The sequence below is a fragment of the Aspergillus sclerotioniger genome (assembly GCF_003184525.1).
Source record: "Aspergillus sclerotioniger CBS 115572 chromosome Unknown BO94scaffold_13, whole genome shotgun sequence".
In the NCBI taxonomy this organism is placed as follows: Eukaryota; Fungi; Ascomycota; class Eurotiomycetes; order Eurotiales; family Aspergillaceae; genus Aspergillus; species Aspergillus sclerotioniger.
The window spans coordinates 356,513-382,726 of NW_020291003.1; the positions used below are offsets into that span (position 1 = coordinate 356,513).

Here is a 26,214-nt window from a genome sequence, read left to right on the forward strand (position 1 = left end):
CGGCTCACGATCGGCCAATGGCACGCGTAAAGTAGAAAACGCGAACGCGTCCGAATGGCGTAGGGCAAATCTGGGCTCCGCAGCATCGCAAGTGGATCAACTACTAATTCAGTTACATTGGAGCGCTCAATTGAGTCCGTTAGAAGCATACCTTTTGGAAGAACGGAAGCTAGCTTTCGTCAAATCAGCTATGCGCAGCTCTGTTCTGTGTTAAACCACCATTGCTTTCCATGTTTCACCCAACGTCTTGTCTTGCCCTGCAGTGATCTTCAGCCCCGGCCAGTGGGCGCGCCGTCGCGATGCCTTCAAGAAAACCCAGCAAGTTCGGGAACAAGTTTCGATCCAGTGCGGCTTCTTTCAATCCCAAACGAACAAAAACAATCGAGTTCTCGTCTCTTCGGTCGACGGAAGCAACCTCTCAAGATGAGAAATTCGAGTCGATCCGGCTGGCCAACAGCATCGATGAATCCTTGGGGTTCCCCCGTTTCGAGTCTGGCGAAAAGCGAGTGGGATGGCTCATCAATATGCACAGCACATCCATAGAAGATTCGAATGTTCCCGGAGGACGCGCCGGCGTGGATTACTATTTCCTCGAAGATGGCGGCGGAAGTTTCAAGGCGACCGTCGAATACGACCCATACTTCTTAATTGCAGTGAAAAAGGGCCGTGAGACCGAGGTTGAGGAATGGTGTCGGAGGACCTTTGAAGGGCTTATCAAGAAGGTGTCGCGAGTTGAGAAAGAGGACCTCGACCTGCCAAATCATTTGCTTGGGTACAAACGGAACTTTCTCCAACTCAACTTTGCCAATGTGGGCCATTTGTTGGAAGTCCGCAAGACCCTCCTTCCTCTGGCAGAGAAGAATAAGAAGAATGTAAATGTGATGGATACGTATATGGAGATCTCCAGGTGTGTCCATCAATTCGACGTTCGTTTGGTTGGAGTTGCGGCTGACTGGGTTCTAGCGCGAATGCTGGCTTTGACCTTTTTGATGATGAACTGATTAACGAATCACGATCTAATGGCACTACGAACGCGAGCGATTTTATTCTTGATATTCGAGAATATGATGTTCCCTATCATGTTCGAGTCTCGATTGACAAAGGTACGTGCGCCTCTCTACATCTGGTATCTGCGGTTTCTAACGTCTTGAAGACATCCGTATAGGGAAATGGTATACAGTGGAGGCAAGACACGGCGTTATTACATTGACATGTATAGAAGAACGACTCACGCGAGCCGACCCTGTCATTCTAGCATACGATATTGAGACAACCAAGCTACCGCTCAAATTTCCCGACTCGGTGATTGACCAAATCATGATGATATCTTACATGATCGATGGGCAAGGATTTCTCATCACTAACCGTGAGATCGTATCTGAGGACATAAATGATTTCGAATACACGCCGAAGGCAGAGTACAGCGGTCCCTTCATGATCTTCAACGAACCCGACGAACGAGCTGTCATAGAACGTTTTTTTGAACATATCAAAGAAGCGAAACCTACTGTCATTGCGACATACAACGGTGACTTTTTCGATTGGCCTTTCGTGGAAGCTAGGGCTAGTGTCTTGGGAATCGACATGTATAGAGAGATCGGCTTCCGCAAGAACAGTGAGGATATCTACCAGAGTGACCACTGCGTTCATATGGACTGCTTCGCTTGGGTAAGCCGTGATAGTTATCTACCTCAGGGAAGTCGTGGCTTGAAAGCCGTGACTGTTGCAAAGCTCGGATACGACCCCGACGAACTTGACCCCGAACTGATGACCCCATACGCGAGCGAGCGGCCTCAAACTTTGGCGGAATATTCCGTCTCCGATGCTGTCGCGACCTACTACCTGTACATGAAATACGTCCACCCTTTCATCTTTTCTCTTTGTACAATTCTCCCTATCAATCCAGACGACACGCTGAGAAAGGGAACCGGAACTCTGTGCGAGATGCTTCTAATGGTGCAAGCATATCAAGGAAACATCGTCCTGCCGAACAAGCACAAGGACCCCCCGGAATCTTTCTATGAGGGGCACCTACTCGAATCAGAAACTTACGTCGGAGGACACGTCGAAAGTATTGAGGCTGGTGTGTTTCGAAGCGATATCCCTGTCACATTCAGCGTGGAACCTGCTGCTATAGATGAGCTCCTTCGGGATTTGGACGCGGCCTTGAAATTCAGTATTGAAGTGGAAGAGAAAAGGTCAATGGACGATGTCACAAACTACGAGGAAGTCAAGAAACAGATTGCGGACAAGTTGATCGACCTGAAAGAGAAGCCACATCGGGATGAAGTGCCTTCCATCTACCACTTGGACGTTGCCTCCATGTATCCGAATATCATGATCACCAATCGACTACAGCCAGACTCGATGATCCAGGAGTCGAACTGTGCCGCCTGCGACTTCAACCGGCCAGGAAAGACATGTGATAGGCGACTACCATGGGCATGGCGAGGTGAATTCCTTCCCGCCAAGCGCGACGAATATAACATGATTCGTCAGGCAGTTGCAAATGAAAGATTCCCAGGAAAATACAAGAATAGCCCTATGAGATCTTTTGGTGACATGAGCGTTGAAGAACAAGCCGCCATCATCAAGAAACGACTCCAGGATTACAGCAAGAAGATTTACCACAAAATCCACGACAGCAAAACCATGGTCAGAGAGGCCATCATTTGTCAACGGGAGAATCCATTCTATGTGGACACAGTCCGTAGCTTTCGTGACCGAAGATACGATTTCAAGGGAAAACAGAAAGTCTGGAAAGGCAAGACCGAGTCTCTCAAATCTTCGGGTGCATCAGCCGCGGAGGTCGACGAGGCTAAAAAGATGATCATCCTTTACGATTCCTTGCAGCTTGCCCATAAAGTCATTCTGAACAGTTTCTATGGTTACGTCATGAGAAAAGGATCTCGGTGGTATTCCATGGAGATGGCTGGTGTGACATGTCTGACAGGCGCTCGAATCATTCAAATGGCAAGAGAGCTGGTTGAACGCATCGGTCGCCCCCTGGAACTCGACACTGATGGTATCTGGTGTATGCTTCCGGGCACATTTCCCGAGGATTTTTCCTTTACTCTGAAGAACGGCAAGAAGCTAGGTATCTCATATCCTTGTGTCATGCTGAACCACCTCGTCCACGGAAGTTATACCAATCACCAATATCAGACTCTCGTCGACCCGGCAACATTCAAATACGAGACGCACAGTGATAACTCAATCTTTTTCGAAGTCGATGGACCCTACAGAGCGATGATCTTGCCAACTTCAAAAGAGGAAGACAAGAATTTAAAGAAACGTTATGCGGTGTTTAACCATGACGGCTCGCTGGCAGAACTGAAAGGTTTCGAGGTCAAGCGTCGTGGAGAGTTGAAACTGATCAAAATTTTCCAAACACAGATCTTCCGGTTTTTCCTGGAAGGTTCGACTCTCACGGAGACCTATGCTGCAGTGGCCAAGGTAGCTGACCGATGGTTGGACGTGCTTTACGAACATGGTGCAACTTTGGCCGATGAGGAACTTATTGATCTCATTTCGGAGAACAGAAGTATGACAAAGACCCTTGAAGAATATGGAAACCAAAAGTCGACATCAATCACGACTGCACGGCGCCTAGCAGAGTTCCTGGGCGAGCAGATGGTAAAAGACAAGGGCTTGAACTGCAAATACATCATATCTTCAAGGCCACGGAACACGCCTGTCACTGAGCGAGCCATTCCAGTGGCGATCTTCTCGGCTGAGGAAAGCGTCAAACGATTCTTCTTGCGCAAGTGGCTGAAGGATGACCCTGGAGATATGGACCCCCGTACGGTGATCGACTGGGACTACTATCTGGAGCGGTTGGGTTCCGTTGTACAGAAGCTCATCACCATCCCAGCTGCGTTGCAAAAGATTCGTAACCCAGTTCCCAGAGTCGCTCACCCTGACTGGCTGCAAAGGCGGATCAACACCAAGGATGACAGATTCAAGCAGACCAAGATGACGGATATGTTCAATAAATCGGAAAAGAATCCACTAACAGATATCTCGACAAACATTCTCGACCATCGTGTCCAGCACACCGGCGATCTTGACGAAGTGATAGCGCACTCGACCCAGAAGCTGAAGTCATCTCCCGATGGCAAGATCTCGCAAAAGAGGAAGCACCCAGAAGGCCTGTCGAAAACGTCACTAGATCCGTTTGCTACCCTTCCTGCGAAAATGCCATCGGCAACAAATGATTACGTTGGGTTCCTGAAGTACCAGAAGCAGAAATGGAAGATTCAGAAACAAGCCCGCATCCGTCGCCGTCAGCTCTTCGGAGAAAGGGCAAACACAGGTGGCGACTCGTTAAGTAATCTCTTCAGGAATCAGGCTGAGTTATTGTACATCAAAACTTGGCAGATTCTGCAGCTTTCCGAGACCACGAGGCCTGGGGTCGTGCGAGCGTTTGTTTTGATCGACCGAAAGATCCACGCTCTCACGGTCAAGGTTCCCCGTCAGATTTACGTCAATCTCAAGCAGGACTCGCTTCCTGATGTCGACGTGCCAGATTGCGAGGTGGAGAAGGTCAACCATACGTTGCCCAACGGGCATCCTTCGGTCCATTTGTTCAAATTGACATTGTCCGAAGAAACTTATCTTCGTGAAGCGGACAAGATTGACGTTCTCTTTCAGCACCCTAGTGTTGAGGGTGTTTATGAAAAGAACATCCCACTCAATGTCCGCGCAGTGCTCAAACTGGGTAGCATATGCACATTCGATGAGGAGCAACGCGGAGTTCTTGGAGAAGGATTGGAGCGCGGCTTTGATCTCTCAACTCTATGTCGTACAACCACCGAGCAACCATATCTTTTGGACTCACCCATGGCCTACCATTATCTCTACCATGTCGCATCTGGAGACAGACAGATTTTCGCTCTTTTCTCGAGTACGAAGAATGAGGCCCATGTTGTGATTCTAAACCGCACGAGGGATGTTCAGGGTCTCCCGAACCTCGACAAAATCTACTCTGAACTTCTTGCGCGGAAAATGCAGAACCTGGAAGGAGACCAGTCACAAGCTGCCTTTGAGTACCAGGAAAAGATCCATTTCAAGACCACGCAAGTAACTACCAGGAGAAAAGCTCACCTGGAGGTTGGAGACTTGATCAAGAAGTTAAAATCCGAGGAGACCCAACCCGCCATTATGGTCATACAGTCGCAGCAAAGGAAGCGTCTTTGTCATGATATTCCGCTGTTGCGAGAATACCCTGTTCTACCAGTCAAGCCGGAAGTGTCGGATATGGACCTTCCACCCTTGGGCTGGCAGTCTTTCGTTGCCAGGAGATTGGTCACTCACTATCTCTATCTCTCTGCTTGGGTTCAGCACTTGACATTGCTGGCTAGATACGGTGATGTTCCTCTTTGCAACCTGGAAAACGATGACCCCCGGTTCCTCATCGACATCTCGTACGCCAGACGACTCCAGCAGAACAATGTTGTCCTCTGGTGGTCCTCGAACCCCCGGCCCGATCATGCAGGATACGAGAAGGACGATATTTCGGGTCCTCTCGAGAAGGTTGCTATGCCATCAGTGAATGTCCCCAGCGCGTATACCACGGTATGCATAGAGTTGGAGGTTCGCAATATTGCAATCAACACCATCTTAACCTCTTCCATAATCAACGAGATGGAGGGTGCAGATACTCTTTTGGCTTCGTCCGGGCAATCCGCAGACGCGAACGGAGGGGTCTTGTACTCCGAAAAGGCGTTCGCTTCAGCTGGAGCGGTTGTGTTGCGGGAAATGGTCAAGCACTGGTGGACGGAGGCTTGCGAAGGAAACAGCATGGCCGATATCATGGTGCAGCATCTGATTCGATGGGTAGAGAGCCCAGTTTCATGCCTTTACGATCGTTCCTTGCATCACTACGTGCGAATGCTGTCCAGGAAATCATTCCAGCGGCTGATGGCTGAGTTCAGACGTGTTGGGTCAAATGTCATCTTTGCCAGCTCCACTCGTCTGCTCCTCCAGACCTCCAAAACGGAGGTGGGCAATGCCTATGCCTACAGCCAGTACGTTCTCAAGTCCATCCGAGCCAATCCGTCGTTCCATTTCATCGACCTTGAGATCAAAGAGTACTGGGACTACCTGCTTTGGTATGATGAGTACAACTACGGTGGCAAAGGTTGCCAAGAAGTCACTGAATCCGATGAACAAGAACTCGAAACGGTTATGCACTGGCAGCTCAATCGATTCTTGCCTATACCCATGCAAACCATCTTCCATGACTGGGTTGTGGAGTATATCGAACTAATGCACGGTCTCAAACGGCCGGACACCAACGATTCATCTACACCTCGCATGACGCAGATTCCCATTGGACGTCCCAACGACGAGGACAGCGAAGAGGTCTCGGCTATCCTCGCAGAGAAATTCTCGAAACCATTGAAGAAGCAACTCACCGGTCTCATTCGCCGGCAGCGTGACGAACTTTTACACCCGGAGCTCGCATCTGATTACGCTTTCCCTGTCCTCCCTGGCGTGCTGTCGGACCCCAATGAAGAGAAGCGCAACCCTGTCTTGGAACTGGTGAAATTGCTTATGCAAGTTCTTAGTCTGTCGAAGACTACTACGATGGAGACGCGGTTGCTGCGTCGTGAGTTGCTGGCACTCTTCGAGGTGAGGGAATTCAGCAAGGAAGGTCGTTTCGAAAACCCCTGCACCAGCCTGAAACTTCCCGAGCTCACCTGCGGTGCATGCTGCTTGATCCGGGATCTGGACCTGTGCCGGGACGAGGATGTACTCCCTGACCCCGGCATGGACGCGAGCAAAGCTTCTACCAAACCATGGCGTTGTCCCTTCTGCCAAACCGAATACGACCGGTTGGCCCAGGAAGAAATCCTTATCGGTCAGGTGCAAGGGTTCATTGTCGGATGGCAGACCCAAGACCTGAAGTGCTCGAAATGCGGCAATCTCAAGGTTAGTGACTTCATGGAGCATTGCTCGTGTAGTGGAGTGTGGGTAGAAACGATGGATCGGAAGGAGATTGAGAAGCGGCTGCACATCTTGAACAGTGTGGCCAAATTCCACGGTCTCAAGTTGTTGGAGAGTGTTGTGGGAGAAGTTCTCGAACAGATGTAATCCTGTTTGTCCTTGCATTGCTTGTTATTTGAGCGTTGTTGGAGGCGATACCCGCGGGAACTATACACTTCTCCGGTTCGATATATACATCCAGCCGGGGACCACATTGGATCGGCGTTGGGGGAGGGAATGATTATTGATTGATTGATTGACGCATACGGAGTAGATAGATAGGTAGCATAGGTCTCACTGTTCGTCATTTATCCAATACATGGCATAGCGCATGCATAATGAGACCTGACTGGTGCAGCAAGACGAGACATGAAGAGGCAAAAGATAAGCGGCGCCAATAGCGATTCCATGGATCGGGGGCCTTGGCACGTGTGTGGCAGTCGCACCGCAATCTGTCAGGCAACAATCGATCTATCACCTCTGCCGATCCATCCCCTCCTGCCACTTTTCCAACTTCACCGAGCAGTGCATGGGCAGATTTCCCCTTCTGCTCGGCGTTCTACGATTCTAGCATCCATCTCTGCTGGTCCGGTCCCTCCCTGAGTTCTCCCAGGCAGCGACCGTCCGACGGCGAGTCCACCGCAAACCCCGCAGTCGGACTCCACCACATCGTCCGATTGCGACAGGACGACTGGTCCCCGTCCTGGCCACCACCCTTGCACATTTTAAATACTGGTGAGTCCCTCAAGCTACCTGCAGGCGCTCAAGTGATCTTCTGATTGGGCCCTGCGTGGTTAAGATTCGCCATCTTTTTATCCATCTGCTGACCGCGGGGCCGACAGACGCAGGCTTTCCCCAAACCCCCCCCTGTCCGTCCTTCCATACGAGCATCAACCGACTCTCCCTTACTCCTTCACCTTCACCTTCTCACCTCAACCCTATTTCTTTCTTAATCACTTCGATAAATGGCGTCACAACCGCAAGCAGGCCAGCGACCCAAGGTCCAGCCCTGCCGATACAAGACCGGAAAGACGCTAGGAGCCGGCTCCTACTCGGTCGTCAAAGAATGCGTGCACATCGACACGGGTCGTTACTATGCAGCGAAGGTGATCAATAAGCGCCTGATGGCGGGCCGTGAGCACATGGTACTTTTCCATCCAAGCCAGTCAGCTCTGGCTGGCGATAATCCGGACATAATGCAGGAGGGCTAATGATAAGGAATTTTGGGTATATCGATAGGTCCGGAATGAGATCGCGGTGCTGAAAAGAGTGTCCATGGGCCATCAGAACATCTTGACCCTGGTCGACTACTTTGAAACAATGAACAACCGTACGTGCCCCCTTGCAACGGACATGAGCAGATTTGTGAAACAGGGCCAACCATCTCCACATTTTGACAGTGTACCTGGTCACCGACCTCGCGCTTGGTGGTGAGCTTTTCGACCGCATTTGCCGTAAAGGCAGTTACTACGAATCCGACGCTGCGGACCTCATCCGTGCGATCCTGTCTGCTGTGGCGTACTTGCACGACCATGGAATCGTGCATCGGGATCTGAAGCCCGAGAACCTTCTATTCCGCACCCCAGAGGACAATGCGGATCTCCTGATCGCGGACTTTGGCTTGTCCAGAATCATGGATGAGGAGCAGTTCCACGTCCTTACTACGACGTGCGGCACGCCAGGATACATGGCCCCCGAGATCTTCAAGAAAAGCGGTCACGGAAAACCAGTGTACGTTGCTTTCCTCGTCTTACTTTCCCCATACGCTTCTGATCTATCTAACAATTTCCAACAGAGACATCTGGGCCATCGGCGTTATCACCTACTTCTTGCTATGCGGTTACACCCCCTTCGACCGCGAATCCAACCTGGAAGAGATGCAGGCCATCCTTGCAGCAGACTACTCCTTCACCCCCTTTGAATACTGGCGCGGCGTTTCCCACGACGCACGGGACTTTATCAAGCGGTGTCTAACCATCGATCCTAACGCTCGTATGACGGCTCACGAGGCCCTTCAACATGCCTGGGTCAACCCGCCCTACGACACTTCCGCCGACAAACTCGGCTCCGGCGCAGATCTCCTCCCCACAGTCAAGAAGAACTTCAACGCCCGTCGCACCCTACACAAGGCCATCGATACTGTGCGCGCCATCAACAAGCTCCGCGAAGGTGGCGGCCTGATGATGGACGGCATGATGAGCGTGGACCCGAAGCCGGAACGGGTCAACGGCAACGACGTCATCGAAGAACGTCGAGACCACGATGGACACATGGAAATCGACGGCCGTTCCAACGCCCGCGGCCAGACAGAAGAGCAGATTCGCGCCCAAGAGCGAAAAGTCCAGGAAATGGTCGCTGGGTTGTGGAGTCGGACGGTGAAGAAATAAGATTAAACTTCATGTTATATCCTTCAGTGGAATATTTCATTTCATACTTTATACACTTTACCCCCTTCGTATCTCGGGTGTCATTCGCTTCTTAGTCTATACTTCCCTGCTCTACCTCACCCTTGATGGGAATGAACTTTTTGTTCTGGTCCGATTAGTTTTGGAAAATTTCGGTCCGGTTGCTATGCCATTTATCCATCATATTATACTTTACTAGTTGCGTACCATGAGAATCGATATTGATCCAGTTTCTTCTGCATCTGTATCCCCACATACCTTAAGAGAGAGAACTGTTGCAATCATTTTCAGATCGTCGGTAATCATGCTGCGTATATTTATTTCACGATCCATAATATGGAGGCCCTGCATATAGGTACACCTCGTGGGCTTTACGAAATGATGTTTGTGCTCATGTCATGTCTTTGCCGTATGATTGACATATGTCCAGCCCAGGTTTCTGATTTATCCGGCTAAATTGTCATCAAGCCAGAGGAATGAAACTAACTCTTCATAGTCATGTAGCAGATGTATGCAATAGCCAAGAGAGGAGAAGAGAGAAAACGCCATTGTCCGTCTCATTGACGCCATCGTATCATAAAGTAGATCGTTGGTTCAATCGATTGTCGATGGCGAATTAACTCAAGAGCTGTTCGCTCCTGTCGTCCAACGAGAGAACCCATTGGCGCCAATCTTGCCAGTCCGCGTAACTGCTGCTGGCTTTAAGGCCCTGGTATTTGACAGCTCGGAAGTCGGAGACCTGCTCCCATGGCTTGGTTGCTCCGTGACTGGTACTGTTACTGTTGCTGCCTCGCAGGAACCGTCTGGCCATGCTCTCGGTCGGCCCGTCCCAGCCTGCTTTGTGCATCAGGCTAATGACGGTCTCTTCTTTGGTCCAGCCCTGCTCTACGGCGACGTCGGGGAGGTAGGTGGCTCCGTAGCGTCTCCCGCGGTGGATAAAGGAGATGCGGAGTCCATGCACGCCGAGGATCCAGTCCATGGCGTTGGTGCATGGCTCGAAGGACCCGAGGAGGGTCAATGAGCAAGATAGAGAGGGTAGAAGAGACTCGGGGATCGGGGAGAACCGAGTATCATCAAATGCGCTGTGGGCGGTTAGCATGTGCGAGCCTTACCAAGGTGTATGTGCAAGGCCCGTTCTCGTGAATAGTGAGGGGATACGTACGATGTGAGGGCGTAGGACTTCAGGCCCTCAGCAAGTTCTTGGGCTTCAAAGGTGCCAATGCATCCGCGGAGTGATTTGTGGCCATGTTTTGAGATGGTGTTCCATGTTACAAATAGGGGGTATTTCTCTTCTCGCGGCTTGCGGCTTGCTGTGTCGGACTGTGTTGATAGGGAACTGGGCGTTGTGACAGTGGTGGAGCTTGAGAGGATGGATTGTGATGAATTGGCGGAGGTGATGGAGGGTGTTGTAGACGAGCTTGAGCCAGACTGCAGTCGGCTGACCCTGGGGACTTTGATCTTCTGGGAGCGACTGCTGTTCCCAGCGGGTCCTCCGGTTACTTCGTCATCGTCTACGGATTGGGAATCACCATCGTCGTCCAACGCGGCGAGCTTTTTATATTGTTCATGCCGTTCCCAAAGCTCTTCGACGGACGCAAGGCTGATGGGTTCGTTGCGCCTATAAGAGGCAGCAAGGGTCTCGAAGCAGTAGTAGCATTGAGCTGGAGTGGCCATCTTGATTTATGTGTAGAATGGCTCAGAGAGGGTCAAATTGCCACGTCTCTCGACAATTTGGTGTCAAGGCAGCAATAATGAGATTTAAGACGGTGTGTGAACGCGTGTTTGTTTCTGACAGCCAGGTGATCCAGTCACCAGGCAAGAACGCGGTGGCTGATGGGCTTAACGGGGCAAAACCCGGGCTAGAAGGCTACTTGCAGCAGGTCCAGAGTGGAATTGAGCAGAGTTAGACCGAGGAGTGACCAAAGAAGCCCACAGCGTACAGTCCAGTGCCTGGGAGACTGCGGAAGGCAGGAGAGGGGCAATGAGGGGAAGAAAGAGGGGGAAGATGCCCAGAGACCAGCCCAGGCGGCGATAAAGAGCGGCCACGTGATGGCACAGATGGGGCTGGCGGATCCCGTCTCGGGCTTATCGCGGAGAATCACTGAACAATTGGCAACTCTTCTTGGAAGCTCCGTGGGTGCCTCGGCCCCAGCGGCCTCTTATGACATCAGGTTCAGGACGCTTCACATCCAGACCCAAGTGTCTAACAAAAGTCTAAATGATTGGCTCGTTGCATGTGGGCAACCTTTCCGCCAATAAGGACCTTGGGCCGGATATTATATCTACCTGGTAAGGAAGAACCATTCCTCAATCGCCGTGTGGGCTTCAGGCATAGCTGATCTGGCAGGAGTAGCTCACATCTTGAGAGCAAGACATCGAGTGAAACCTCTTCCTCCGCTTTTAATGACATCATAGGAGAGTTGCAGAAGGCACAAGTGTCGTGTCTTGAATAATGAGATGAGAATCTGGTACTGGAATATATACCGAGGAAGGTTGTCCCCGGGATTATCCGTAACCTTATTCCATCTGCTCGATATACAGCAGACAGTGCTACATCGGAAGCTGCTGGTTACTCCACAAGACCGGGGGCATGCTCCCTTGGACTCTCGCTGATTAGTTTCCGGGTCATTCTTCTTTCTCATATCGACCGCCAGGTGTTGTGAGTGAGAATCGTGCAAGTAGAAGAGCCTGGTTGGCTCTTCACAGCAGAGCGTGCATTGTGGACGCGGTGAACTATAACACTCAACACAGTCACGCAAAAGTGGCCCATCTTGATAGCGTCTCTGGCCTCGTAGGCCCCTAAGTTTAAGACGCTGCCGGTTGAGGAAAGTGACGTACAATTATCTGGCTTCCGCGTCAAGCCATCAAAGGCTCGAGGTTTGCTGTTTGCACAAAGCAAGATCAATGTAATGTTGCAAAACTATCGTTGCAGTCTCATCGGTGGCGATCGTCCTTGGGCATGGCCAAGTTCATCATTGAAAGCATGTTTCCGGCTGGACCTGCGGTACCAGCCTGTCCCTGAAGACTTTCGAGGAGATTCTTCGCGAAGTTGATGTCGATGTCTTCCTCTTCGAGCTCAGGCATATCTCCGTCCTCCCCTTCACCCGACTTTCCGTCGGCTAAAGCCTGCTTGTCACCCAATGCCTTGGCCTTGCGATTGAGGTCGAGAACTCCTGTGCCTCTCAGCTCTGCCTCCATTTGCTTCGACAGCTCCTTGATCTGCTCCGTGTCATCCTCGGATTCGCTGTCCAGCTCTTCCACTCGACTACGCGACGCTGAAGGCCGAGACGATCCCTGAAGACCGGCCTTTGAAGGCATCCCCATCATCTCCTTCATCATCCTGGAAAATTCCTCCTCATCGAAAGAAGCATCTTTATCCTCACCATCGCTGCTCATCTCCTCCTCGTCGTCAGTGTCGGAATCATAGTCGTCAATGAATTCCGCTCCTTCAAAGCCGGCCGAATCATCGTTCAAGAACTTCTCGAATTGAGCCACGATACGCTGCAGATTCTCTTGGGCGTTCGCATCCCCAAAGGTCCCTTCGGCGAGGGGTTCACCATCTTTGCCCTTTCCTTTCCCCTTGAGCTCCCGATCCAAGTCCTCGAAGCTTATGTCCAACCACTTCTCGTCGTCCTCCCTCCTATCCCAAGTCTCCATTTCCTTATCTGTAGGAAGTTGTTCATCGCCAGTGTCCAGATCTTCGAGAATGAGATTCATTTCTCTAACAGCCGCCTTGTCTTGATTCTGAGGATCCGTGAGAAGCATCTCAAATCCGCAAGCCAGCTTCATTCCTATCTCCGCCCGATCATATACTTTCTGGTTGTCAGTGGAAGGTAAATTATCGTTCCACGACTTCGGGACCGGGAAATCTTGACTCTTGAGCTGTGCGTATCCGACCCGAGTGAAGCGGACGCTCGCGGTGACAAAATCCTCAGGCTTGAAGATGAAGCTGTTGGAGTCCTTCGTTCGAAGCGGCCGTAGCGCGATGGGGTCTCGTAGGTAAAAGGCTTCGACAGCGGCGGAGATGTATGCTGGCTTCTGATGGAGCAGAAAAGCGACTTTGCGCGGGATAATCACGAGTGCGGAGTGAAGATTCTCGTTGATCTGATTCGGATAATTGCGCAAGCGATAGAATGCCTCCTCCTGGATAATGGTGGAACGCATAAGGCGTTCTGGCTCCTCCGAGATGATCTTCTTTGCATCCGATAGTGATATTTTCTCCGTCACTCGGTCCTTTTTATCCGCTTTCGGCTTAATGATGACCAGTTGGCCTTGATTGATCCACACCTGGAGAAGGTGAGTATACAAGGCAAGATACCAATGAAGGTTGGGGGATGACTGACTCTGTTGTCTGCTACCTCAGGTTCCAACCAAGCTGGCAATGTGGCGGCAGCCTCCACGAGCAGGAATTGACCGTCTCCATCTACCGCTTTAGCCCAGACATTATTGTGCTTCTTGGTCAACTCGCGCAACAAGTACACGATCACCCATTCATCCTCGATCGAATCTCCGAAGTTGGTGCGCCCATGCAACGAGGTGACTCCTAGGTATCCATCAGTAACCGCAAGAACTATTTGTAGAACTATTTGTATATGGGGGAGCTCCGCGCACCGTCATCTTTTGTAATTTCCAGTCGGAAGCTTTCCCGCTGCCAGATATGATCCTTCAGCAGATCCTTCACCAGTTCTGCAGACGTGCGTTGAACCTCCACCAGTCGCGCCCGCGTTTCTGCGACTTCATCGACGATAGCGGGGGCGGGGCTGGTAGGGATATAGTAGAGAGAATAGTCGACGCTATCGTCGGGGAGTTCCGGCTTGGGGATGGGGCGAAAAGTGGACTTGAACCACTCCAGATCTTCCTCCGACATGGGCACCATGATGTGAATTTCCGCGGCAAGCAAGCGATCGGACTGGTTGTGGCTGGCTGCAAGAAGTCCCGCGAAAAAAAAAGAGCACCCGGCGAGGCAAATAAATTACGGCATGACTTCATACTGAACGAGACGCGGCGGATGGCTTGGCCGAGCCCCGTGACTGGGCGCTAGGCCGGGTTGGGCTAGATGTCAACAAGAACGAGGGCTCGCCGTCTCACCGCCCAAAACACGTCCCAAGGCAAGCCCGTATCGCATCGCATCGGATGCTACCTTAAGTACTTCCGCCGCGTTCCCCCCGATTTTCTGCGGCGTTGTTGGCGATGGTCACCCGTTGAATGGCCTTCGCACCTTCCCTCCAAACATTAACACCAGTTCCCAGTACACTGGCCCCCGTGCCCCTTGTCGACCATGGCGTACCCGTACATCGACACGCCGCGCACCGAAATCGACGGAAACGCGACTTACCTGACCGGCTATCGCAGCGTCGGACGGCCCAACTTGACGGCCCTCGACTCGGTGGAAAATTCCTTTGCTACGCCATCTAAGGATGATGACGTTCTCAAGGGGTTTGGTGAGGGTCGAAGGCGTACTTCTGGCAGTTTCAAGATCAACACCCCCCGTGCCGGCTCCGGTCCCAAATCGACGAGGAGCGCGTTAAATAGTCGACATCAGCTTCCCACTGCACCACTTGCAAAGGGCGAATTCACACCGCTCATGAGAAGTGCAACGAAAAATAATTTCCTCAAAAACATGTCTACAACGCGCGGACCGAAGACCCCGGGATATATAGGAAGGAGCTATTTGAGCAATGGCAACACGCCTGGCTTGCCTGGCATGGAAATGACCGATATCGATGAGGAGGACGCAACAGATGATCAGACTACCCCTGTCCCGCAGGTTGCAAGCAGCAGTGTGCAGAGCACACCTCTTCCAGGGTTGTCCAGGAATGGTGGCGTCCTCAACGAGGGCAATAATATGACTCTGAAGGAACAAGAGAAGGTAAAGTTTATTCCATATTTTGAGACTTCACAAAGGTTGCTGACGACAGTAGATGATCGATCAATTGGACAAGGATAACTTCGGTCTAAAATTGAAGATTCACTTCTTACAGGAGCAACTAGAGAAAGCCGGCCCCGCCTATAATCAAGCAGCGCTTAAGGAAAACACGGAGCTAAAGGTCTCGAAATTAACGATGCAACGCGATATCTCACGCTATAAAAAGAACCTGCAACAAGCCGAACGCGACCTCGAATCATATCGCATACAATTTCAAGAGCTCAGGGAGAAAGCGCGGGGAAGACCTACGGACGATACGATACAGCGGGAGATGGACTTGATGCGGGAGGAAATAGAAGCGAGAGACAATCAGGTCAGGGAGCTCCAGGAGGAATTGAGAGATGCCAGGGATAGCCAGTCTCAAGAGATTGAGAAACTTCGAGACGAAATTGAGGACCTCGAGGCATCTGTGAGGGAGCGCGATCGGGCCCTCGAGGAACGCGACGAGGAGATCGAGGAGCTGAAGGACAGGGACGGCAAAGAACGCGATGCACTCACTGAGCTGGAATCAGAATTGCAACGTGCGAAGGAACAAATGGACGAGCTACAAGAGTCGCTTGACCAGGCCAAGTCGGAGGCACGAGAAGCGAGGGATGCCGCAGGCCAAGCTGTGATGGAGAAAGATCAGGCTCAAAAAGATCTCCAGGAGTTGCATGACGAGATGGCGAACAAGTCCATCAGTACAAGTGGGCTGACTCGTCAGCTAGAGGAAAAGGCTATGAAGTTAGAGGAGGAACTTCATGAACTCCAGCAAGAGAACAACACGCTGAAGAAGAATCTCGAGGCCCGGTCCCGCGACGAAACCCGGCTGGACGAGCAATACCAGGAAGCTCAGCGGAAAATGGAAGAGGCGGAGCGAAGGCTTCTAGACGATGTTGCGCAGGCAAGGCGCGAACGTGACTTAGCTCGACAGGAATGTGACAAGACATCCGCCCAGTTACAGGAGGCTCTTGATGAAGTCCAACGCAAAGCCGATGAGAAAGAACTTCTGCAAACCCGACACCATGCATTGACGGATGAGTCTGGTGGCCTGCAGCACGAGTTGGCCAGAGCCCAGGCTAAGATAAAGGACCTACAGCAGACAGTCGAGGAAGAGAAGCACCATGCACTAGATAGTGCGAATACTGTTCGTACTCACTATAAGGAAGAGCTTGAGAGACTGCAGGAAGAGATCGAGTCTCTCCATCACGAAATTGAAGATAAGGAGGGTCAATTCGCTCTCGAGCAAGACAGGTGGGAGAGCACCCGACGCACCTTGCAACTCCAGAAGGACAGAGCGGAAGACCAGGCAGCTGGGTTCAAGCGCACCATTGAGAAACTTGAACAAGTAGAGCATACTCTGTCAGGAAAGGAAATGAAACTGCAAGAGGTCATCGATAGCGAAAAATCACGACACTTCAACTCGGAGGCTGTTCTGAGCCGACAGGTCAAAGAATTGAACGATGATCTGACATCGAAGCGAGAGATAATTGATGAGCAGCGTAACGAGGTTCTTTCCCTTAAAGAAGAATTGAGGCTTGTCAGACGCTCCGAGGCGGCTCTCAGGGAGAAGATGCAGGCTCTGGAGGACGAGGTTGTCGTCTTACAGTCGAGCTTGGAGGAAGAACAGGAGTACACCAAGGGTCGATCGCAAAAAGGATCCACCGAACACGATGGTCAAATTCAGAAGCTTATCACGGAGAAGCAGAGACTTCGTGACCAGCTTGCCAATGCACACGTTGAATTGCACGATCTACGGACGTCTGCTGCTGAAATTGAGGCCGAACGCGATGAGCTTCAGGCCCAACTCGATCAAGTGCAAAACCAAGTTGACGATACCACACGGTTCGACAAGGAGAAAGTTGAGCTCCGGAAATCCACATTGCGGCTCGAAGGTGAGCTCAGGCGGCTTAAGGAAGACAAATCGTCCTTGTTGGAAGCAAAGGAGACTCTTGAAAAGCAACTCAGCACTGAAATTGAGCGGGCTACCCTGGAAGAGAACCGCCTATCGGCTGAAATCGACCAGCTTCAAGATAAAATGCACATGTCTTCAGGTGGAAGGGATCGCGAGCTGGCATTGTCAAAGAGCAAGATCCAACGACTTGAAAGACGCATACAGGAGCTCGAAACCCTTTTACACCAGCAGCCGCATACTGATAACGAGCACTCGACCGCGAACGCAGACCTTTCAATGCTCCGTCATAGCTTAGAAGAGGCACGGAAGCGCGAGAAGACGTTGCTCCAGCGCGAAGCCGACCAAAAGTCGTCCGTTCGCACCTCCAAGGCGCGGATCGCTGAACTTGAAAGAGAACTGCACGATACTATGATGAACAGATACGAAACCCGCTCACCCTCCTCGTCTCCCTCCAACAAACTCCATGATGAGCTCCGGAGCTTACGGAAACAGCTGTCCGACGCACACCGTACGCTACGAGAAGTAAAATCGAAGAACCGTGATCTTGAGCGAGCGGCGATGAGAGAAGAGGACCAGCGGGACCTTCACGAGCTGCTCAAATCATCCACGCTTGAGGCGGAATCCCTAGCACTCAAGGTATCGGAACGAGATGCCCGGATGAACGAGCTGAAGGCCCAAATGCGCAGAATCCGTGACGAGCGGTCATTCTGTGCAAGGAAGGCAGAGGCAGCGCTCAAGGAGCTCGAAGCCCTTCAAGACCGGTATGATCATCTCGTCGAGAAGATGGGGGCCAGGACAGAGAACAGCAAAACCAGACACGAGAAGGAAATTTTGGGTCTAGGCAAGGAAATTATCTGGCTTCGTGCGCGCATGAAGCGCGAGGAGAAGTTCCGCCGTGACTTGGCTTGGAGTAAGGGCTTGATGGAACTGGGCGAGCGTGTCCGGGTTGCTTGGTTCGTTGCCCTTGATATTACCTATTCTTTCCGTTGTATGGTTATACTAACATTCTTCTAACAGCAACGAAGCCGACCTCCGCATGATCTCCGACATGGGCGTCAAGCCCCGTGATCGCAACAAGCTCCGCACCCCCCAAGCGAAGCTCAAGACCGCAGTCTCCATGGTCAAGGCCATCGTTCGAATGCAACGAATGTCCCAAGACTGGAAGAAGACGAAGAAGCTTGGCGAGGGTCTCAAACGAGCAAAGAACGAGGTGCTGAAGAGGAGAGACGCTTCCCACAGCAAGAATTGATCACTTTCCCATCTAGAGTCTTATATCGAGCCTCTTTCTCTTTTTTGCTCTCGGAGGCTCCTTCCGTTACCTTTCAATGATCTTGAATTTCCTTTTTGGGTTTGTTGAGAAGATTCCCCGGCGTGTTTGATGGATGTCTTTGGGCGTTTGTTCTAGGTTGGATCAGATGGTTTGTCCTCGGTACTGTACCTACTACTACACTGCGTGCCTACTTGCTTAGTTGAGCTATGGGAGAATGATCCCTTACACACATATACGTTTATTCTTAGTGTTGTGGTTTGGATGGTTAGTTTGAATGGTTGATGAGATATGTCTGTGTCTATGTTGGCGTTGGAGGGTTTCGTGTTGTTGGATTGCTTGTAGTTTGGAATCAACCTGGTTTTACGTCATGAGTGTATAACTACAAGAAACTCGAATGCTATACGCATCCATCATACATTGCGAGCAAACTCTAGAGGTAGAAATTAAGTTCAACTGACATTCACACCAAGTCATGTAGTAAACAGAAACTATAACGCCTCGCCTTGCCGCACAATGATAACGTTCCTAACACCAGGTCGAGGGTGAAAGGGAGAGGGGAAATGAGTAGTGGAAAGCGTTAGTAAGTCGGAGGGAGCAAGGGTGTATGTATAGATAGAGAGATAGAAGAAGTAGAAGCAGCGCGGGGGGTCGTTCCATTCGTTCGTCCAATTCGACAGCCGGTCAAAGGCTGGTACCTAACCAAGATGGGAGTGTGGAAAATCATGAGGTTTTAGCTGTAGCTTGACTCTATTGAGGTTGAGGTTGGGTTCTGATTCGTGGCGAGGTATTGGGGGGGGGTTTCTTTCTAGAAGGGTTTGTTTAGGCACCCTCGCTGCCGAATTCCTTGGTCCATTCAGAGTTTCGTTGCAGGTCTTCTTGGCTGACGGTTGGTCGGGAGTTGCGGACAGCCTTGATGAAGTCTTTCAGGATGAGCGGGGGCTCCAGGAGCTGTTCGGCTTCGACAGTCGTCCATGACATTTCCATTGCGCCCTGGTCGCCCGGCGAGCAGGGAGTCAACTTTTCGGCGCCCTCCAAGATGACCTTCGTTCGGGTTAGAGGCAATTTCTTATGTTGGTACATTAGGGATGAGTGGGGCTTACCTTTTTGTAGTGCGTTGCTGTTTGGATCTTGCGGATTGGTTGCATCAGGGCATCCTGGACAGCAATGCTGATATCGCTACCGGAGTAGCCCTCGCTCATCTCTGCCAGAGTTCGGTAGTCGGCTTGCGTCAATTCGCAGGGCGTTGAGCCGACTGCTAGCATGAACATCTTCATTCGTGCGTTGATATCGGGGAGACTGATGTGGACTCTCCGCTGGAATCGACGACGAATGGCTGCATCCAGCTGCCAAGGGATATTCGTTGCGCCGAGAATCAGGACACCCTTTGAGTCTTTGCCAACACCGTCCATCTGAACCAGCAACTCCGTCTTGATACGACGAGATGCCTCCGATTCACCCTCCCCACGAGGACCGCAGAGGGCATCGACTTCATCAATGAAGATAATTGCTGGCTTGTTTTCTCGGGCCATGTTGAAGAGCTGTTTCACAAGTCTGCACGGCTATGTTAGGTCCGGAAACCAATGTCACAAATGAGCATAGTAAGCTCTGGCTAGCATACCTTTCACTCTCACCCATCCACTTCGACACCAAGTCACTACTGCTGACACTGAAGAATGTGCTGTTTGCTTCCGTCGCAACGGCCTTGGCGAGATATGACTTTCCGGTACCCGGAGGTCCATACAGGAGGATGCCCTTCCACGGTTGGCGTTTCCCCGTGAAGAGGTGTGGAAACTTGATGGGTAGAATAACCGCTTCTTTCAATGCCTCCTTTGCGCTCTCCAGACCCGCGACATCCTCCCACTGCACGTTGGGTTTGTCCGACAAGATAGCCCCAGCAAGGGCGGATCGTAGCTTCTTGGATTCGGCATCCTCACCATCCTCTTCCTGGTTTCTATATCAAACATCAGTAAGCAATGCCCCTGATCACAGTAATATGTTGAGCAATTGCAACAAGCACATACCCTCCCTTCCCACTTCCCTGCGCCACCTTGCCGTTAGCGCCAACCGCACTCGGCTTTTTTCGATTATCGAGGGAAGCTAGATGATTCTTGAGCTTCTCCGCACGATCCATATACTCGCCCGCCTTTGCGCGGATCATCTCCTTAGACTTGGGATTCTTCTCCCACTTGAGAGCCAGCATGAACAACTCCAGAGAGGAGTAGTACAGCTGATAAGCCTTCTCATACTCGCCCTCATTGTCGTGCTCGATGGCCTTCTTGACCGTGTCAATCGCCCTCCCTAGGAAGTCGGTATTGCTCATGTTGGAAGAATTTGACTCGTCACGGACCGATCGCCAGGATTGGACGCACGGAAGCAGGCAAGGATGAGGATCAAGGCGGGGAGCGAATGACGACGGACGGGTGCCTGGGTCGTCTGGGGCGTGGGACTAAGCTCGGATGCGGAGGGATAGGACTCAACAGTCGCAACACAATGTCGTAAGACAATTCAACGAAACAGGTTCTTTCGGAGGGGAATTCGGCTTTCTGGACTGGCGCAAGACTGAATGGGAGATGGGAATGGGGAAGGCCGAGAGGCACCAAAGGCGGGCGGCGGCCTTGTTTACCGGCTTTGGTTTTCTGCCGCTCCGCTCCTTTTTGCCCCTCCGATAACCCATTTCCCCGACGACCAACAACACCACTACCACCGTCTTTACAACCCCACGGCATCATGGCGGACGCACAGAAGCAGATGCAGGCTCTCACTGATGAGTTTCAGGCGTTGCAGACTGGTATGTTGATATGGAGCTTGAGAATGACCCCATGCGAGCTTACAGGCATCATCGACCTGGCTAGCTTGGCACTATGCGCACCATGAAAGCAAAGTACTGACGTATGTTCTATTAGAGCTCGATGGCCTTGTCGATGCGCGTCAGAAGCTCGAATCACAGCAGCAGGAAAACCTAGGTGTTCAGAAGGAATTCGATTCTCTTGATGACGAGGCGAACATCTACAAGTTGATCGGACCGGTTCTGCTGAAGCAAGACAAGAACGAGGCCTTGATGGCTGTCAAGGGTCGTCTCGAGTTTATTGAGAAGGAGATGTGCGCATTCTCCCCCCCCCCCCCCCCCCCCCCATCGAGTGCCAAATTGGAGCAAGAACTGATACCATGTGCAGCAAGCGGATTGAGGGACACATCCAGGAGAACCAGGACAAGGCTGATAACAAGCGCAGTGAGGTGAGCTTAAGCCATCGCTATAAGTCCTATGAAGTATAGTCTAACAGTTCAATCCAGATTGTCCAGTTCCAAACTCAACTCCAACAAGCGGCGGCTGCTTCTGCTTGAGCATAGACACATCACACCACCAGTACCATTGGTGGATGACGGTGCCTATCTTTTTTTCAAGCTAGGATGGCAAGATGTACTACGTGCTGGTGAATTTAAGCGCAGCCAATATGCCCGATGGGTCCCAGGCGATGATGAACGTCACCTCCGAGGTCATGCGGAAGAAGTCACCGATGATGAGGGGCTCACCAGTGGCGGAGCTACTTTGTGCGATGGGCCCCTGGGCCAACACAACAGGGTTAGGAGGCTCTAGGTACCCTTGTTAGTGATTGTTGCGAACATTTTAGATGACTATACAGATTTTGCGTAGTCAATCCGGCCCTCTGTGGACCCAGCATGGTTCCTACAATATGAGGATGCCGTACTTGATCGAAACATAATTGAATACATGTATGTAGTTCGGATGGAGCTTTGACACCTTCAAAAGTGTCTTGTGTATGAGATTGGAGACGTCTAATAAACCAAGCTATGTACTAAATCGCTTCAAGCTGCACCCCAGTATAGACACCGTAAATATTCATTTCTTCATTAATGGAACCGTATCCAGACAACACATGACATCTACTCTATACGCTAAATCTATGCCTTGACCAAAAGACTGCGTCCGGTCATCTCCTCGGGCTGTTCGATGCCCATGGCAGCAAGAACAGTGGGAGCAACATCTCCGAGGACACCCTCCTCCTTCTTGAGGCTCCAGCCCTCGGGGGCGTTGGCCATGACGAAAGGAACCTTGTTGGTGGTGTGGGAGGTCTTGGGGGTGCCCTTCTCAGTAAGCATCTCCTCGGCGTTTCTATGGGAGGAACAATGTCAGCGAACGCTTTATGCATATCAAGTTAGGAGTCGCAACTTACCCATGGTCGGCAGTGATGAACAGAGTGTAGCCGTGCTTCTTGCAGGCCTCGTAGATCACGCCAATTGCCTTGTCCGTGGCAGTAACACCCTGGATGGCAGCCTCGTAGACACCAGTGTGGCCAACCATGTCAGGGGGAGCGAAGTTGTTCATGACAAACTCAAAGTTGTCCTCGCCGATGCGCTCGGCGGTCTTGTCGCCGACAGCCGCCGCGCTCATCTTAGGGTCCAGGTCGTAGGTGGCAACCTTGGGGGACGGGATCATGTCACGGACCTCGCCGGGGAACTGCTTCTCGATGCCACCGTTGAAGAAGAAAGTAACGTGGGCGTATTTCTCAGTCTCCGCAACATGGCACTGCTTGACTTCCTTCTTGCCCAGCCACTCGGCCAGCACGTTACCCATGTGCTGAGGGGGGAAGGCAACGGGGAAGGTGTAGTCAGTCTTGTACTGGGTCATGGTAGTGATGTGGATGTTCTTGGGGTAAGGGAAGTCGGCCTTGGGGGAGCGGTCGTAGTCACCCAGCAGCTGAGTGATCTCACGAACACGGTCGGAACGGTAGTTGAAGAAGAAGAGGGTGTCATCATCTAGATCCCTGGTGAGTAATCCTAGTTTGGACTTTTAAGGACAAGGACGAACATACCCTGCACACGCCTCTCCTTGCCGCCAACAATGATGGGCTTCAGGAACTCGTCGGTCTCCTTGTTCTCGTAGCGTTCGTTAATGGTCTTGACGGGGTCGGAGCTCTCCTCGCCCTCTCCGGTGACGATACCCTTCATGGCAATCTCGACCCGGTCCCAGCGCTTGTCGCGGTCCATAGCCCAGTAACGTCCAACAACGGTGGCGATCTCACCAATACCAATCTCCTTGGTCTGGTCGAGCAGTTGCTGCATGTACTTGGTAGCACTCTTGGGCTCAGTATCACGACCATCACCGAAGAAGTGGATGAAGACCTGAGGGATCTCCATTTCCTTGGCGACCTTCAGCAGACCAACCAGGTGGGTGATGTTGGAATGGACACCACCGTCGGAAACCAGACCCAGCAGGTGCAGACGGCCATTGCCCTCCTTGGCACGCTTGAAGGACGTGACAATGCTGACCACCTTGTTCAACTCGCCCTTCTTGAGGGTCTGGTCAATGCGAACACTGTCCTGCCAGACGACACGGCCGGCACCGATGTTCAAGTGGCCAACCTCACTGTTGCCCATGAGACCCTCCGGCAGTCCGACAGCGAGCGACGAGGCATCGAGTTCAGTGTAGCCCTGAGCAGTCTTCGAGTCGGCCTCGGCAAAGCCGGACATGTAGGGGGTCTCGGCGGCAGCGATAGCATCGCCGTCAGCGCGGGAGTTAGGGCCCGCGACACCCCAGCCATCGATGACGACTAGACAGAGGAGGATCAGTGGATTGATCAGGGACGGGAAGCATCGAAAGATGTAGCTTACTGAGGACGACTTTCTGGTCAACCTTGGTCATTGTTGCAAGATACTGTGTTGTTGAACAACGCGGGTTAGCAGGTCAATTGCGGGGCCGAAAGTGGTCCAAGTATATATAGATAGTAGAAGCAGGAGGGGAACGGACAGGACTCACCAAGGATGGATGATTACGGATAAAAGGAGAATGGATGGAGGGAAAGAAAGAGGAGCAAGAGGAAAGAAGGAAAAGAGAGAAGACGAACAGGGCCGCAGTAGAAGACTAACTACTGACAGGTGGAGAACGAAAAGGCTGGCCGGTGAAGACACTCGCGGTGGGCTTTGGGGGAGGGGGAGGGGCTCCCGCTGCTTTTTGCTAGGGTTGCTGCTTTTTTTCCCGGTGACGCTTTGGGACTTGTTTTCTTTTCGCTCCGCCCGACGTCACCTTCTCGCCCTCCCTCCCGTTCTCGTCCGTTTCCCCCGGATCTTCCCTAAACAATTACCCAGTGGTCCGATCGTTCTTGTACCACGCGACCCATTCTCTTCTTCCACCTCTTTCTCGGCCTGTCTGCAGACCTGCCCTATTCGCAATGGCGTCCAGGTCGGCCACTCCCTTACCAAAGCCATCCGCCGCGCCCGAGACGCCTATGGTGAAGGATGCACCCGCAGCTCCCCAAGTCGTCCCTTTCCCTTCTCCGCAGACATTTGATATTGTCCCGCCATTGCATGGTCTCCTTCTCCGACTCTTGTCACCGCCAACAAATGCTGCCGGCGTCTCGAATGGCGTGAGATCTGCCGATGACCCGAACGGAGCTGTGGCCCCTACCAGCGCGTCAGGTCAATCTCAATCTCAACCCCATTCGTCCGCGATCGCGGGGGCCGAGAATAACAACAACACAGTGGTACTCGCGACGGTTCCCTCCGCCGGCCCAGGCCCCGTTCCCGCTGCCGCTGAGATTGCTGCTTTGGGCTCGAACGCTCCCCCACCGCTTGAAATCAAGGACCTTCCGACAGAGGCTAGCTCGATCAAGATCCGGATTCAAAAGGCGTATGCAGTGGTGGACAGCTTGCCGGATGTGGACCGTTCGGTTGCTGACCAGGAGGAGGAAATAAAGGAGCTTGAGAATCGGATTGCAAAGCTCAATTCAGTCATCTCCGACTTTGGCAAGAGGGCAAGACCCGAGAGTGCTAGAAAGCCGAAATTTCAGGGACCTTGAGGGTGGAGACGGCAGATGATGTGAATATGTGCATGCGATGGTGTCCGTTGCTCCGTGGCCGATCATGTTAGGTTTATGACAAGGATTTGGAGGTACAGTCGCTCAAAAGAGGGCCCAAACCACCTCCGCTTCGGACGAAATAAGAAATGGAAGTGTCGGGGTGGAAATCCGGGGAACAAATACTCATCGATTCGGTTGAGCAGGCCACTAGCTTTGCCCAACTCTCCTTTCCTCAGGATGCAGACGGACCTAAATGGCCCATACACTCAAGGCTTGAAATCCCATTGATGGTGAACCCAGGACACTGAAGCTTTTACGGGATTTTCTTGTCGGGTATTATTACCATGAGATCAGTACCATGGACAATAACTTGGCCGAAGGATACCATGCATCTTTTAGAGAAGAAACAGGCCTTGTGAGATTTCGGGATATCTCTGCTGTAGAAGCGGAATTCTTGGAGGGGTGTCTATCCGGTGGGATGTGTTCTCAAGCTGCTCTGACCCCTCCAAAGCCACCACGGTCCTCAGTGCGAGAAGCGGTCTTTCTGAGAGGCTGCATATGCTATTGAGGTAGCCATGGTGGGGCTGAACAATTCCAGGTCGAGGATATGGATCTGCGATCTGAAGCTACTAAGTCTTGGTGGAGTTGATGCTATGACTCATTGATCATTATAGCAATTAGCTCGGAACAGGACATTTTAGGATGAATGCAATGTGTGCTTTTCCTATAACAACGAGGATCTATAAACTCGAACCTATTCAGACGCGTACACAGTTCTAAGTTTCTTTCCGTGTAGAAGAAGAACTCTAAGCTGGAAAAGAGAGAGAGCCGTTGGAAGGGCAACTCTGTTTCATGGGTGGATTTGAAGCTTCACGCATCCTGATCAGCAGCAGTCCACCAATCGGAGCGGCGTT

The 26,214-nt window shown here is 51.8% G+C and overlaps 9 protein-coding genes across 9 annotated transcripts; 5 read left to right on the forward strand and 4 right to left on the reverse strand.

Moving 5' to 3' along the window:
* The first annotated feature begins 103 nt into the window (after positions 1-103).
* Positions 104-7,334, forward strand: BO94DRAFT_491813 (DNA polymerase epsilon catalytic subunit POL2). The gene is made up of 3 exons (XM_025609165.1): positions 104-907; positions 964-1,103; positions 1,154-7,334. The coding sequence occupies exons 1-3, from the start codon at positions 300-302 to the stop codon at positions 7,096-7,098; spliced, it is 6,693 nt and encodes a 2,230-aa protein (XP_025467709.1). The 5' UTR covers positions 104-299; the 3' UTR covers positions 7,099-7,334.
* Positions 7,335-7,955: 621 nt separating this feature from the next.
* BO94DRAFT_465214 (serine/threonine-protein kinase) lies at positions 7,956-9,377 on the forward strand (the record flags this gene model as incomplete). Its single annotated transcript, XM_025608104.1, has 4 exons — positions 7,956-8,135; positions 8,230-8,320; positions 8,391-8,721; positions 8,786-9,377. The coding sequence occupies 4 exons, from the start codon at positions 7,956-7,958 to the stop codon at positions 9,375-9,377; spliced, it is 1,194 nt and encodes a 397-aa protein (XP_025467710.1).
* A 348-nt stretch (positions 9,378-9,725) lies between these two features.
* On the reverse strand, positions 9,726-11,409 carry BO94DRAFT_58884 (AMMECR1 domain-containing protein). Its single transcript, XM_025615910.1, has 2 exons — positions 10,558-11,409; positions 9,726-10,477 (listed from the first exon to the last, which is right to left on the reverse strand). The coding sequence occupies exons 1-2, from the start codon at positions 11,067-11,069 to the stop codon at positions 10,012-10,014; spliced, it is 978 nt and encodes a 325-aa protein (XP_025467711.1). The 5' UTR covers positions 11,070-11,409; the 3' UTR covers positions 9,726-10,011.
* A 920-nt stretch (positions 11,410-12,329) lies between these two features.
* BO94DRAFT_585398 (putative regulatory factor Sgt1) lies at positions 12,330-14,271 on the reverse strand (the record flags this gene model as incomplete). Its single annotated transcript, XM_025615691.1, has 3 exons — positions 12,330-13,682; positions 13,739-13,938; positions 14,007-14,271. 3 exons carry the CDS (start codon positions 14,269-14,271, stop codon positions 12,330-12,332), a joined length of 1,818 nt encoding a protein of 605 aa, XP_025467712.1.
* A 247-nt stretch (positions 14,272-14,518) lies between these two features.
* Positions 14,519-18,862, forward strand: BO94DRAFT_575002 (putative spindle-pole body protein (Pcp1)). Its single transcript, XM_025615053.1, has 3 exons — positions 14,519-15,264; positions 15,317-18,168; positions 18,233-18,862. The coding sequence occupies exons 1-3, from the start codon at positions 14,674-14,676 to the stop codon at positions 18,462-18,464; spliced, it is 3,675 nt and encodes a 1,224-aa protein (XP_025467713.1). The 5' UTR covers positions 14,519-14,673; the 3' UTR covers positions 18,465-18,862.
* Positions 18,835-21,060, reverse strand: BO94DRAFT_534936 (AAA family ATPase VPS4). Its single transcript, XM_025611658.1, has 4 exons — positions 20,507-21,060; positions 20,104-20,436; positions 19,586-20,036; positions 18,835-19,526 (listed from the first exon to the last, which is right to left on the reverse strand). Exons 1-4 carry the CDS (start codon positions 20,803-20,805, stop codon positions 19,305-19,307), a joined length of 1,305 nt encoding a protein of 434 aa, XP_025467714.1. The 5' UTR covers positions 20,806-21,060; the 3' UTR covers positions 18,835-19,304.
* BO94DRAFT_534937 (tubulin-binding prefolding complex subunit YKE2) lies at positions 20,991-22,306 on the forward strand. The gene is made up of 4 exons (XM_025611659.1): positions 20,991-21,273; positions 21,389-21,584; positions 21,659-21,719; positions 21,777-22,306. Exons 1-4 carry the CDS (start codon positions 21,213-21,215, stop codon positions 21,825-21,827), a joined length of 369 nt encoding a protein of 122 aa, XP_025467715.1. The 5' UTR covers positions 20,991-21,212; the 3' UTR covers positions 21,828-22,306.
* Positions 22,247-24,383, reverse strand: BO94DRAFT_534938 (2,3-bisphosphoglycerate-independent phosphoglycerate mutase). Its single transcript, XM_025611660.1, has 5 exons — positions 24,253-24,383; positions 24,117-24,159; positions 23,318-24,055; positions 22,679-23,261; positions 22,247-22,617 (listed from the first exon to the last, which is right to left on the reverse strand). The coding sequence occupies exons 2-5, from the start codon at positions 24,145-24,147 to the stop codon at positions 22,407-22,409; spliced, it is 1,563 nt and encodes a 520-aa protein (XP_025467716.1). The 5' UTR covers positions 24,148-24,159; positions 24,253-24,383; the 3' UTR covers positions 22,247-22,406.
* On the forward strand, positions 24,185-25,479 carry BO94DRAFT_58983 (RNA polymerase II mediator complex middle subunit MED9). Its single transcript, XM_025615973.1, has one exon. The coding sequence runs from the start codon at positions 24,674-24,676 to the stop codon at positions 25,298-25,300; it is 627 nt and encodes a 208-aa protein (XP_025467717.1). The 5' UTR covers positions 24,185-24,673; the 3' UTR covers positions 25,301-25,479.
* The last annotated feature ends 735 nt before the right edge of the window (positions 25,480-26,214 follow it).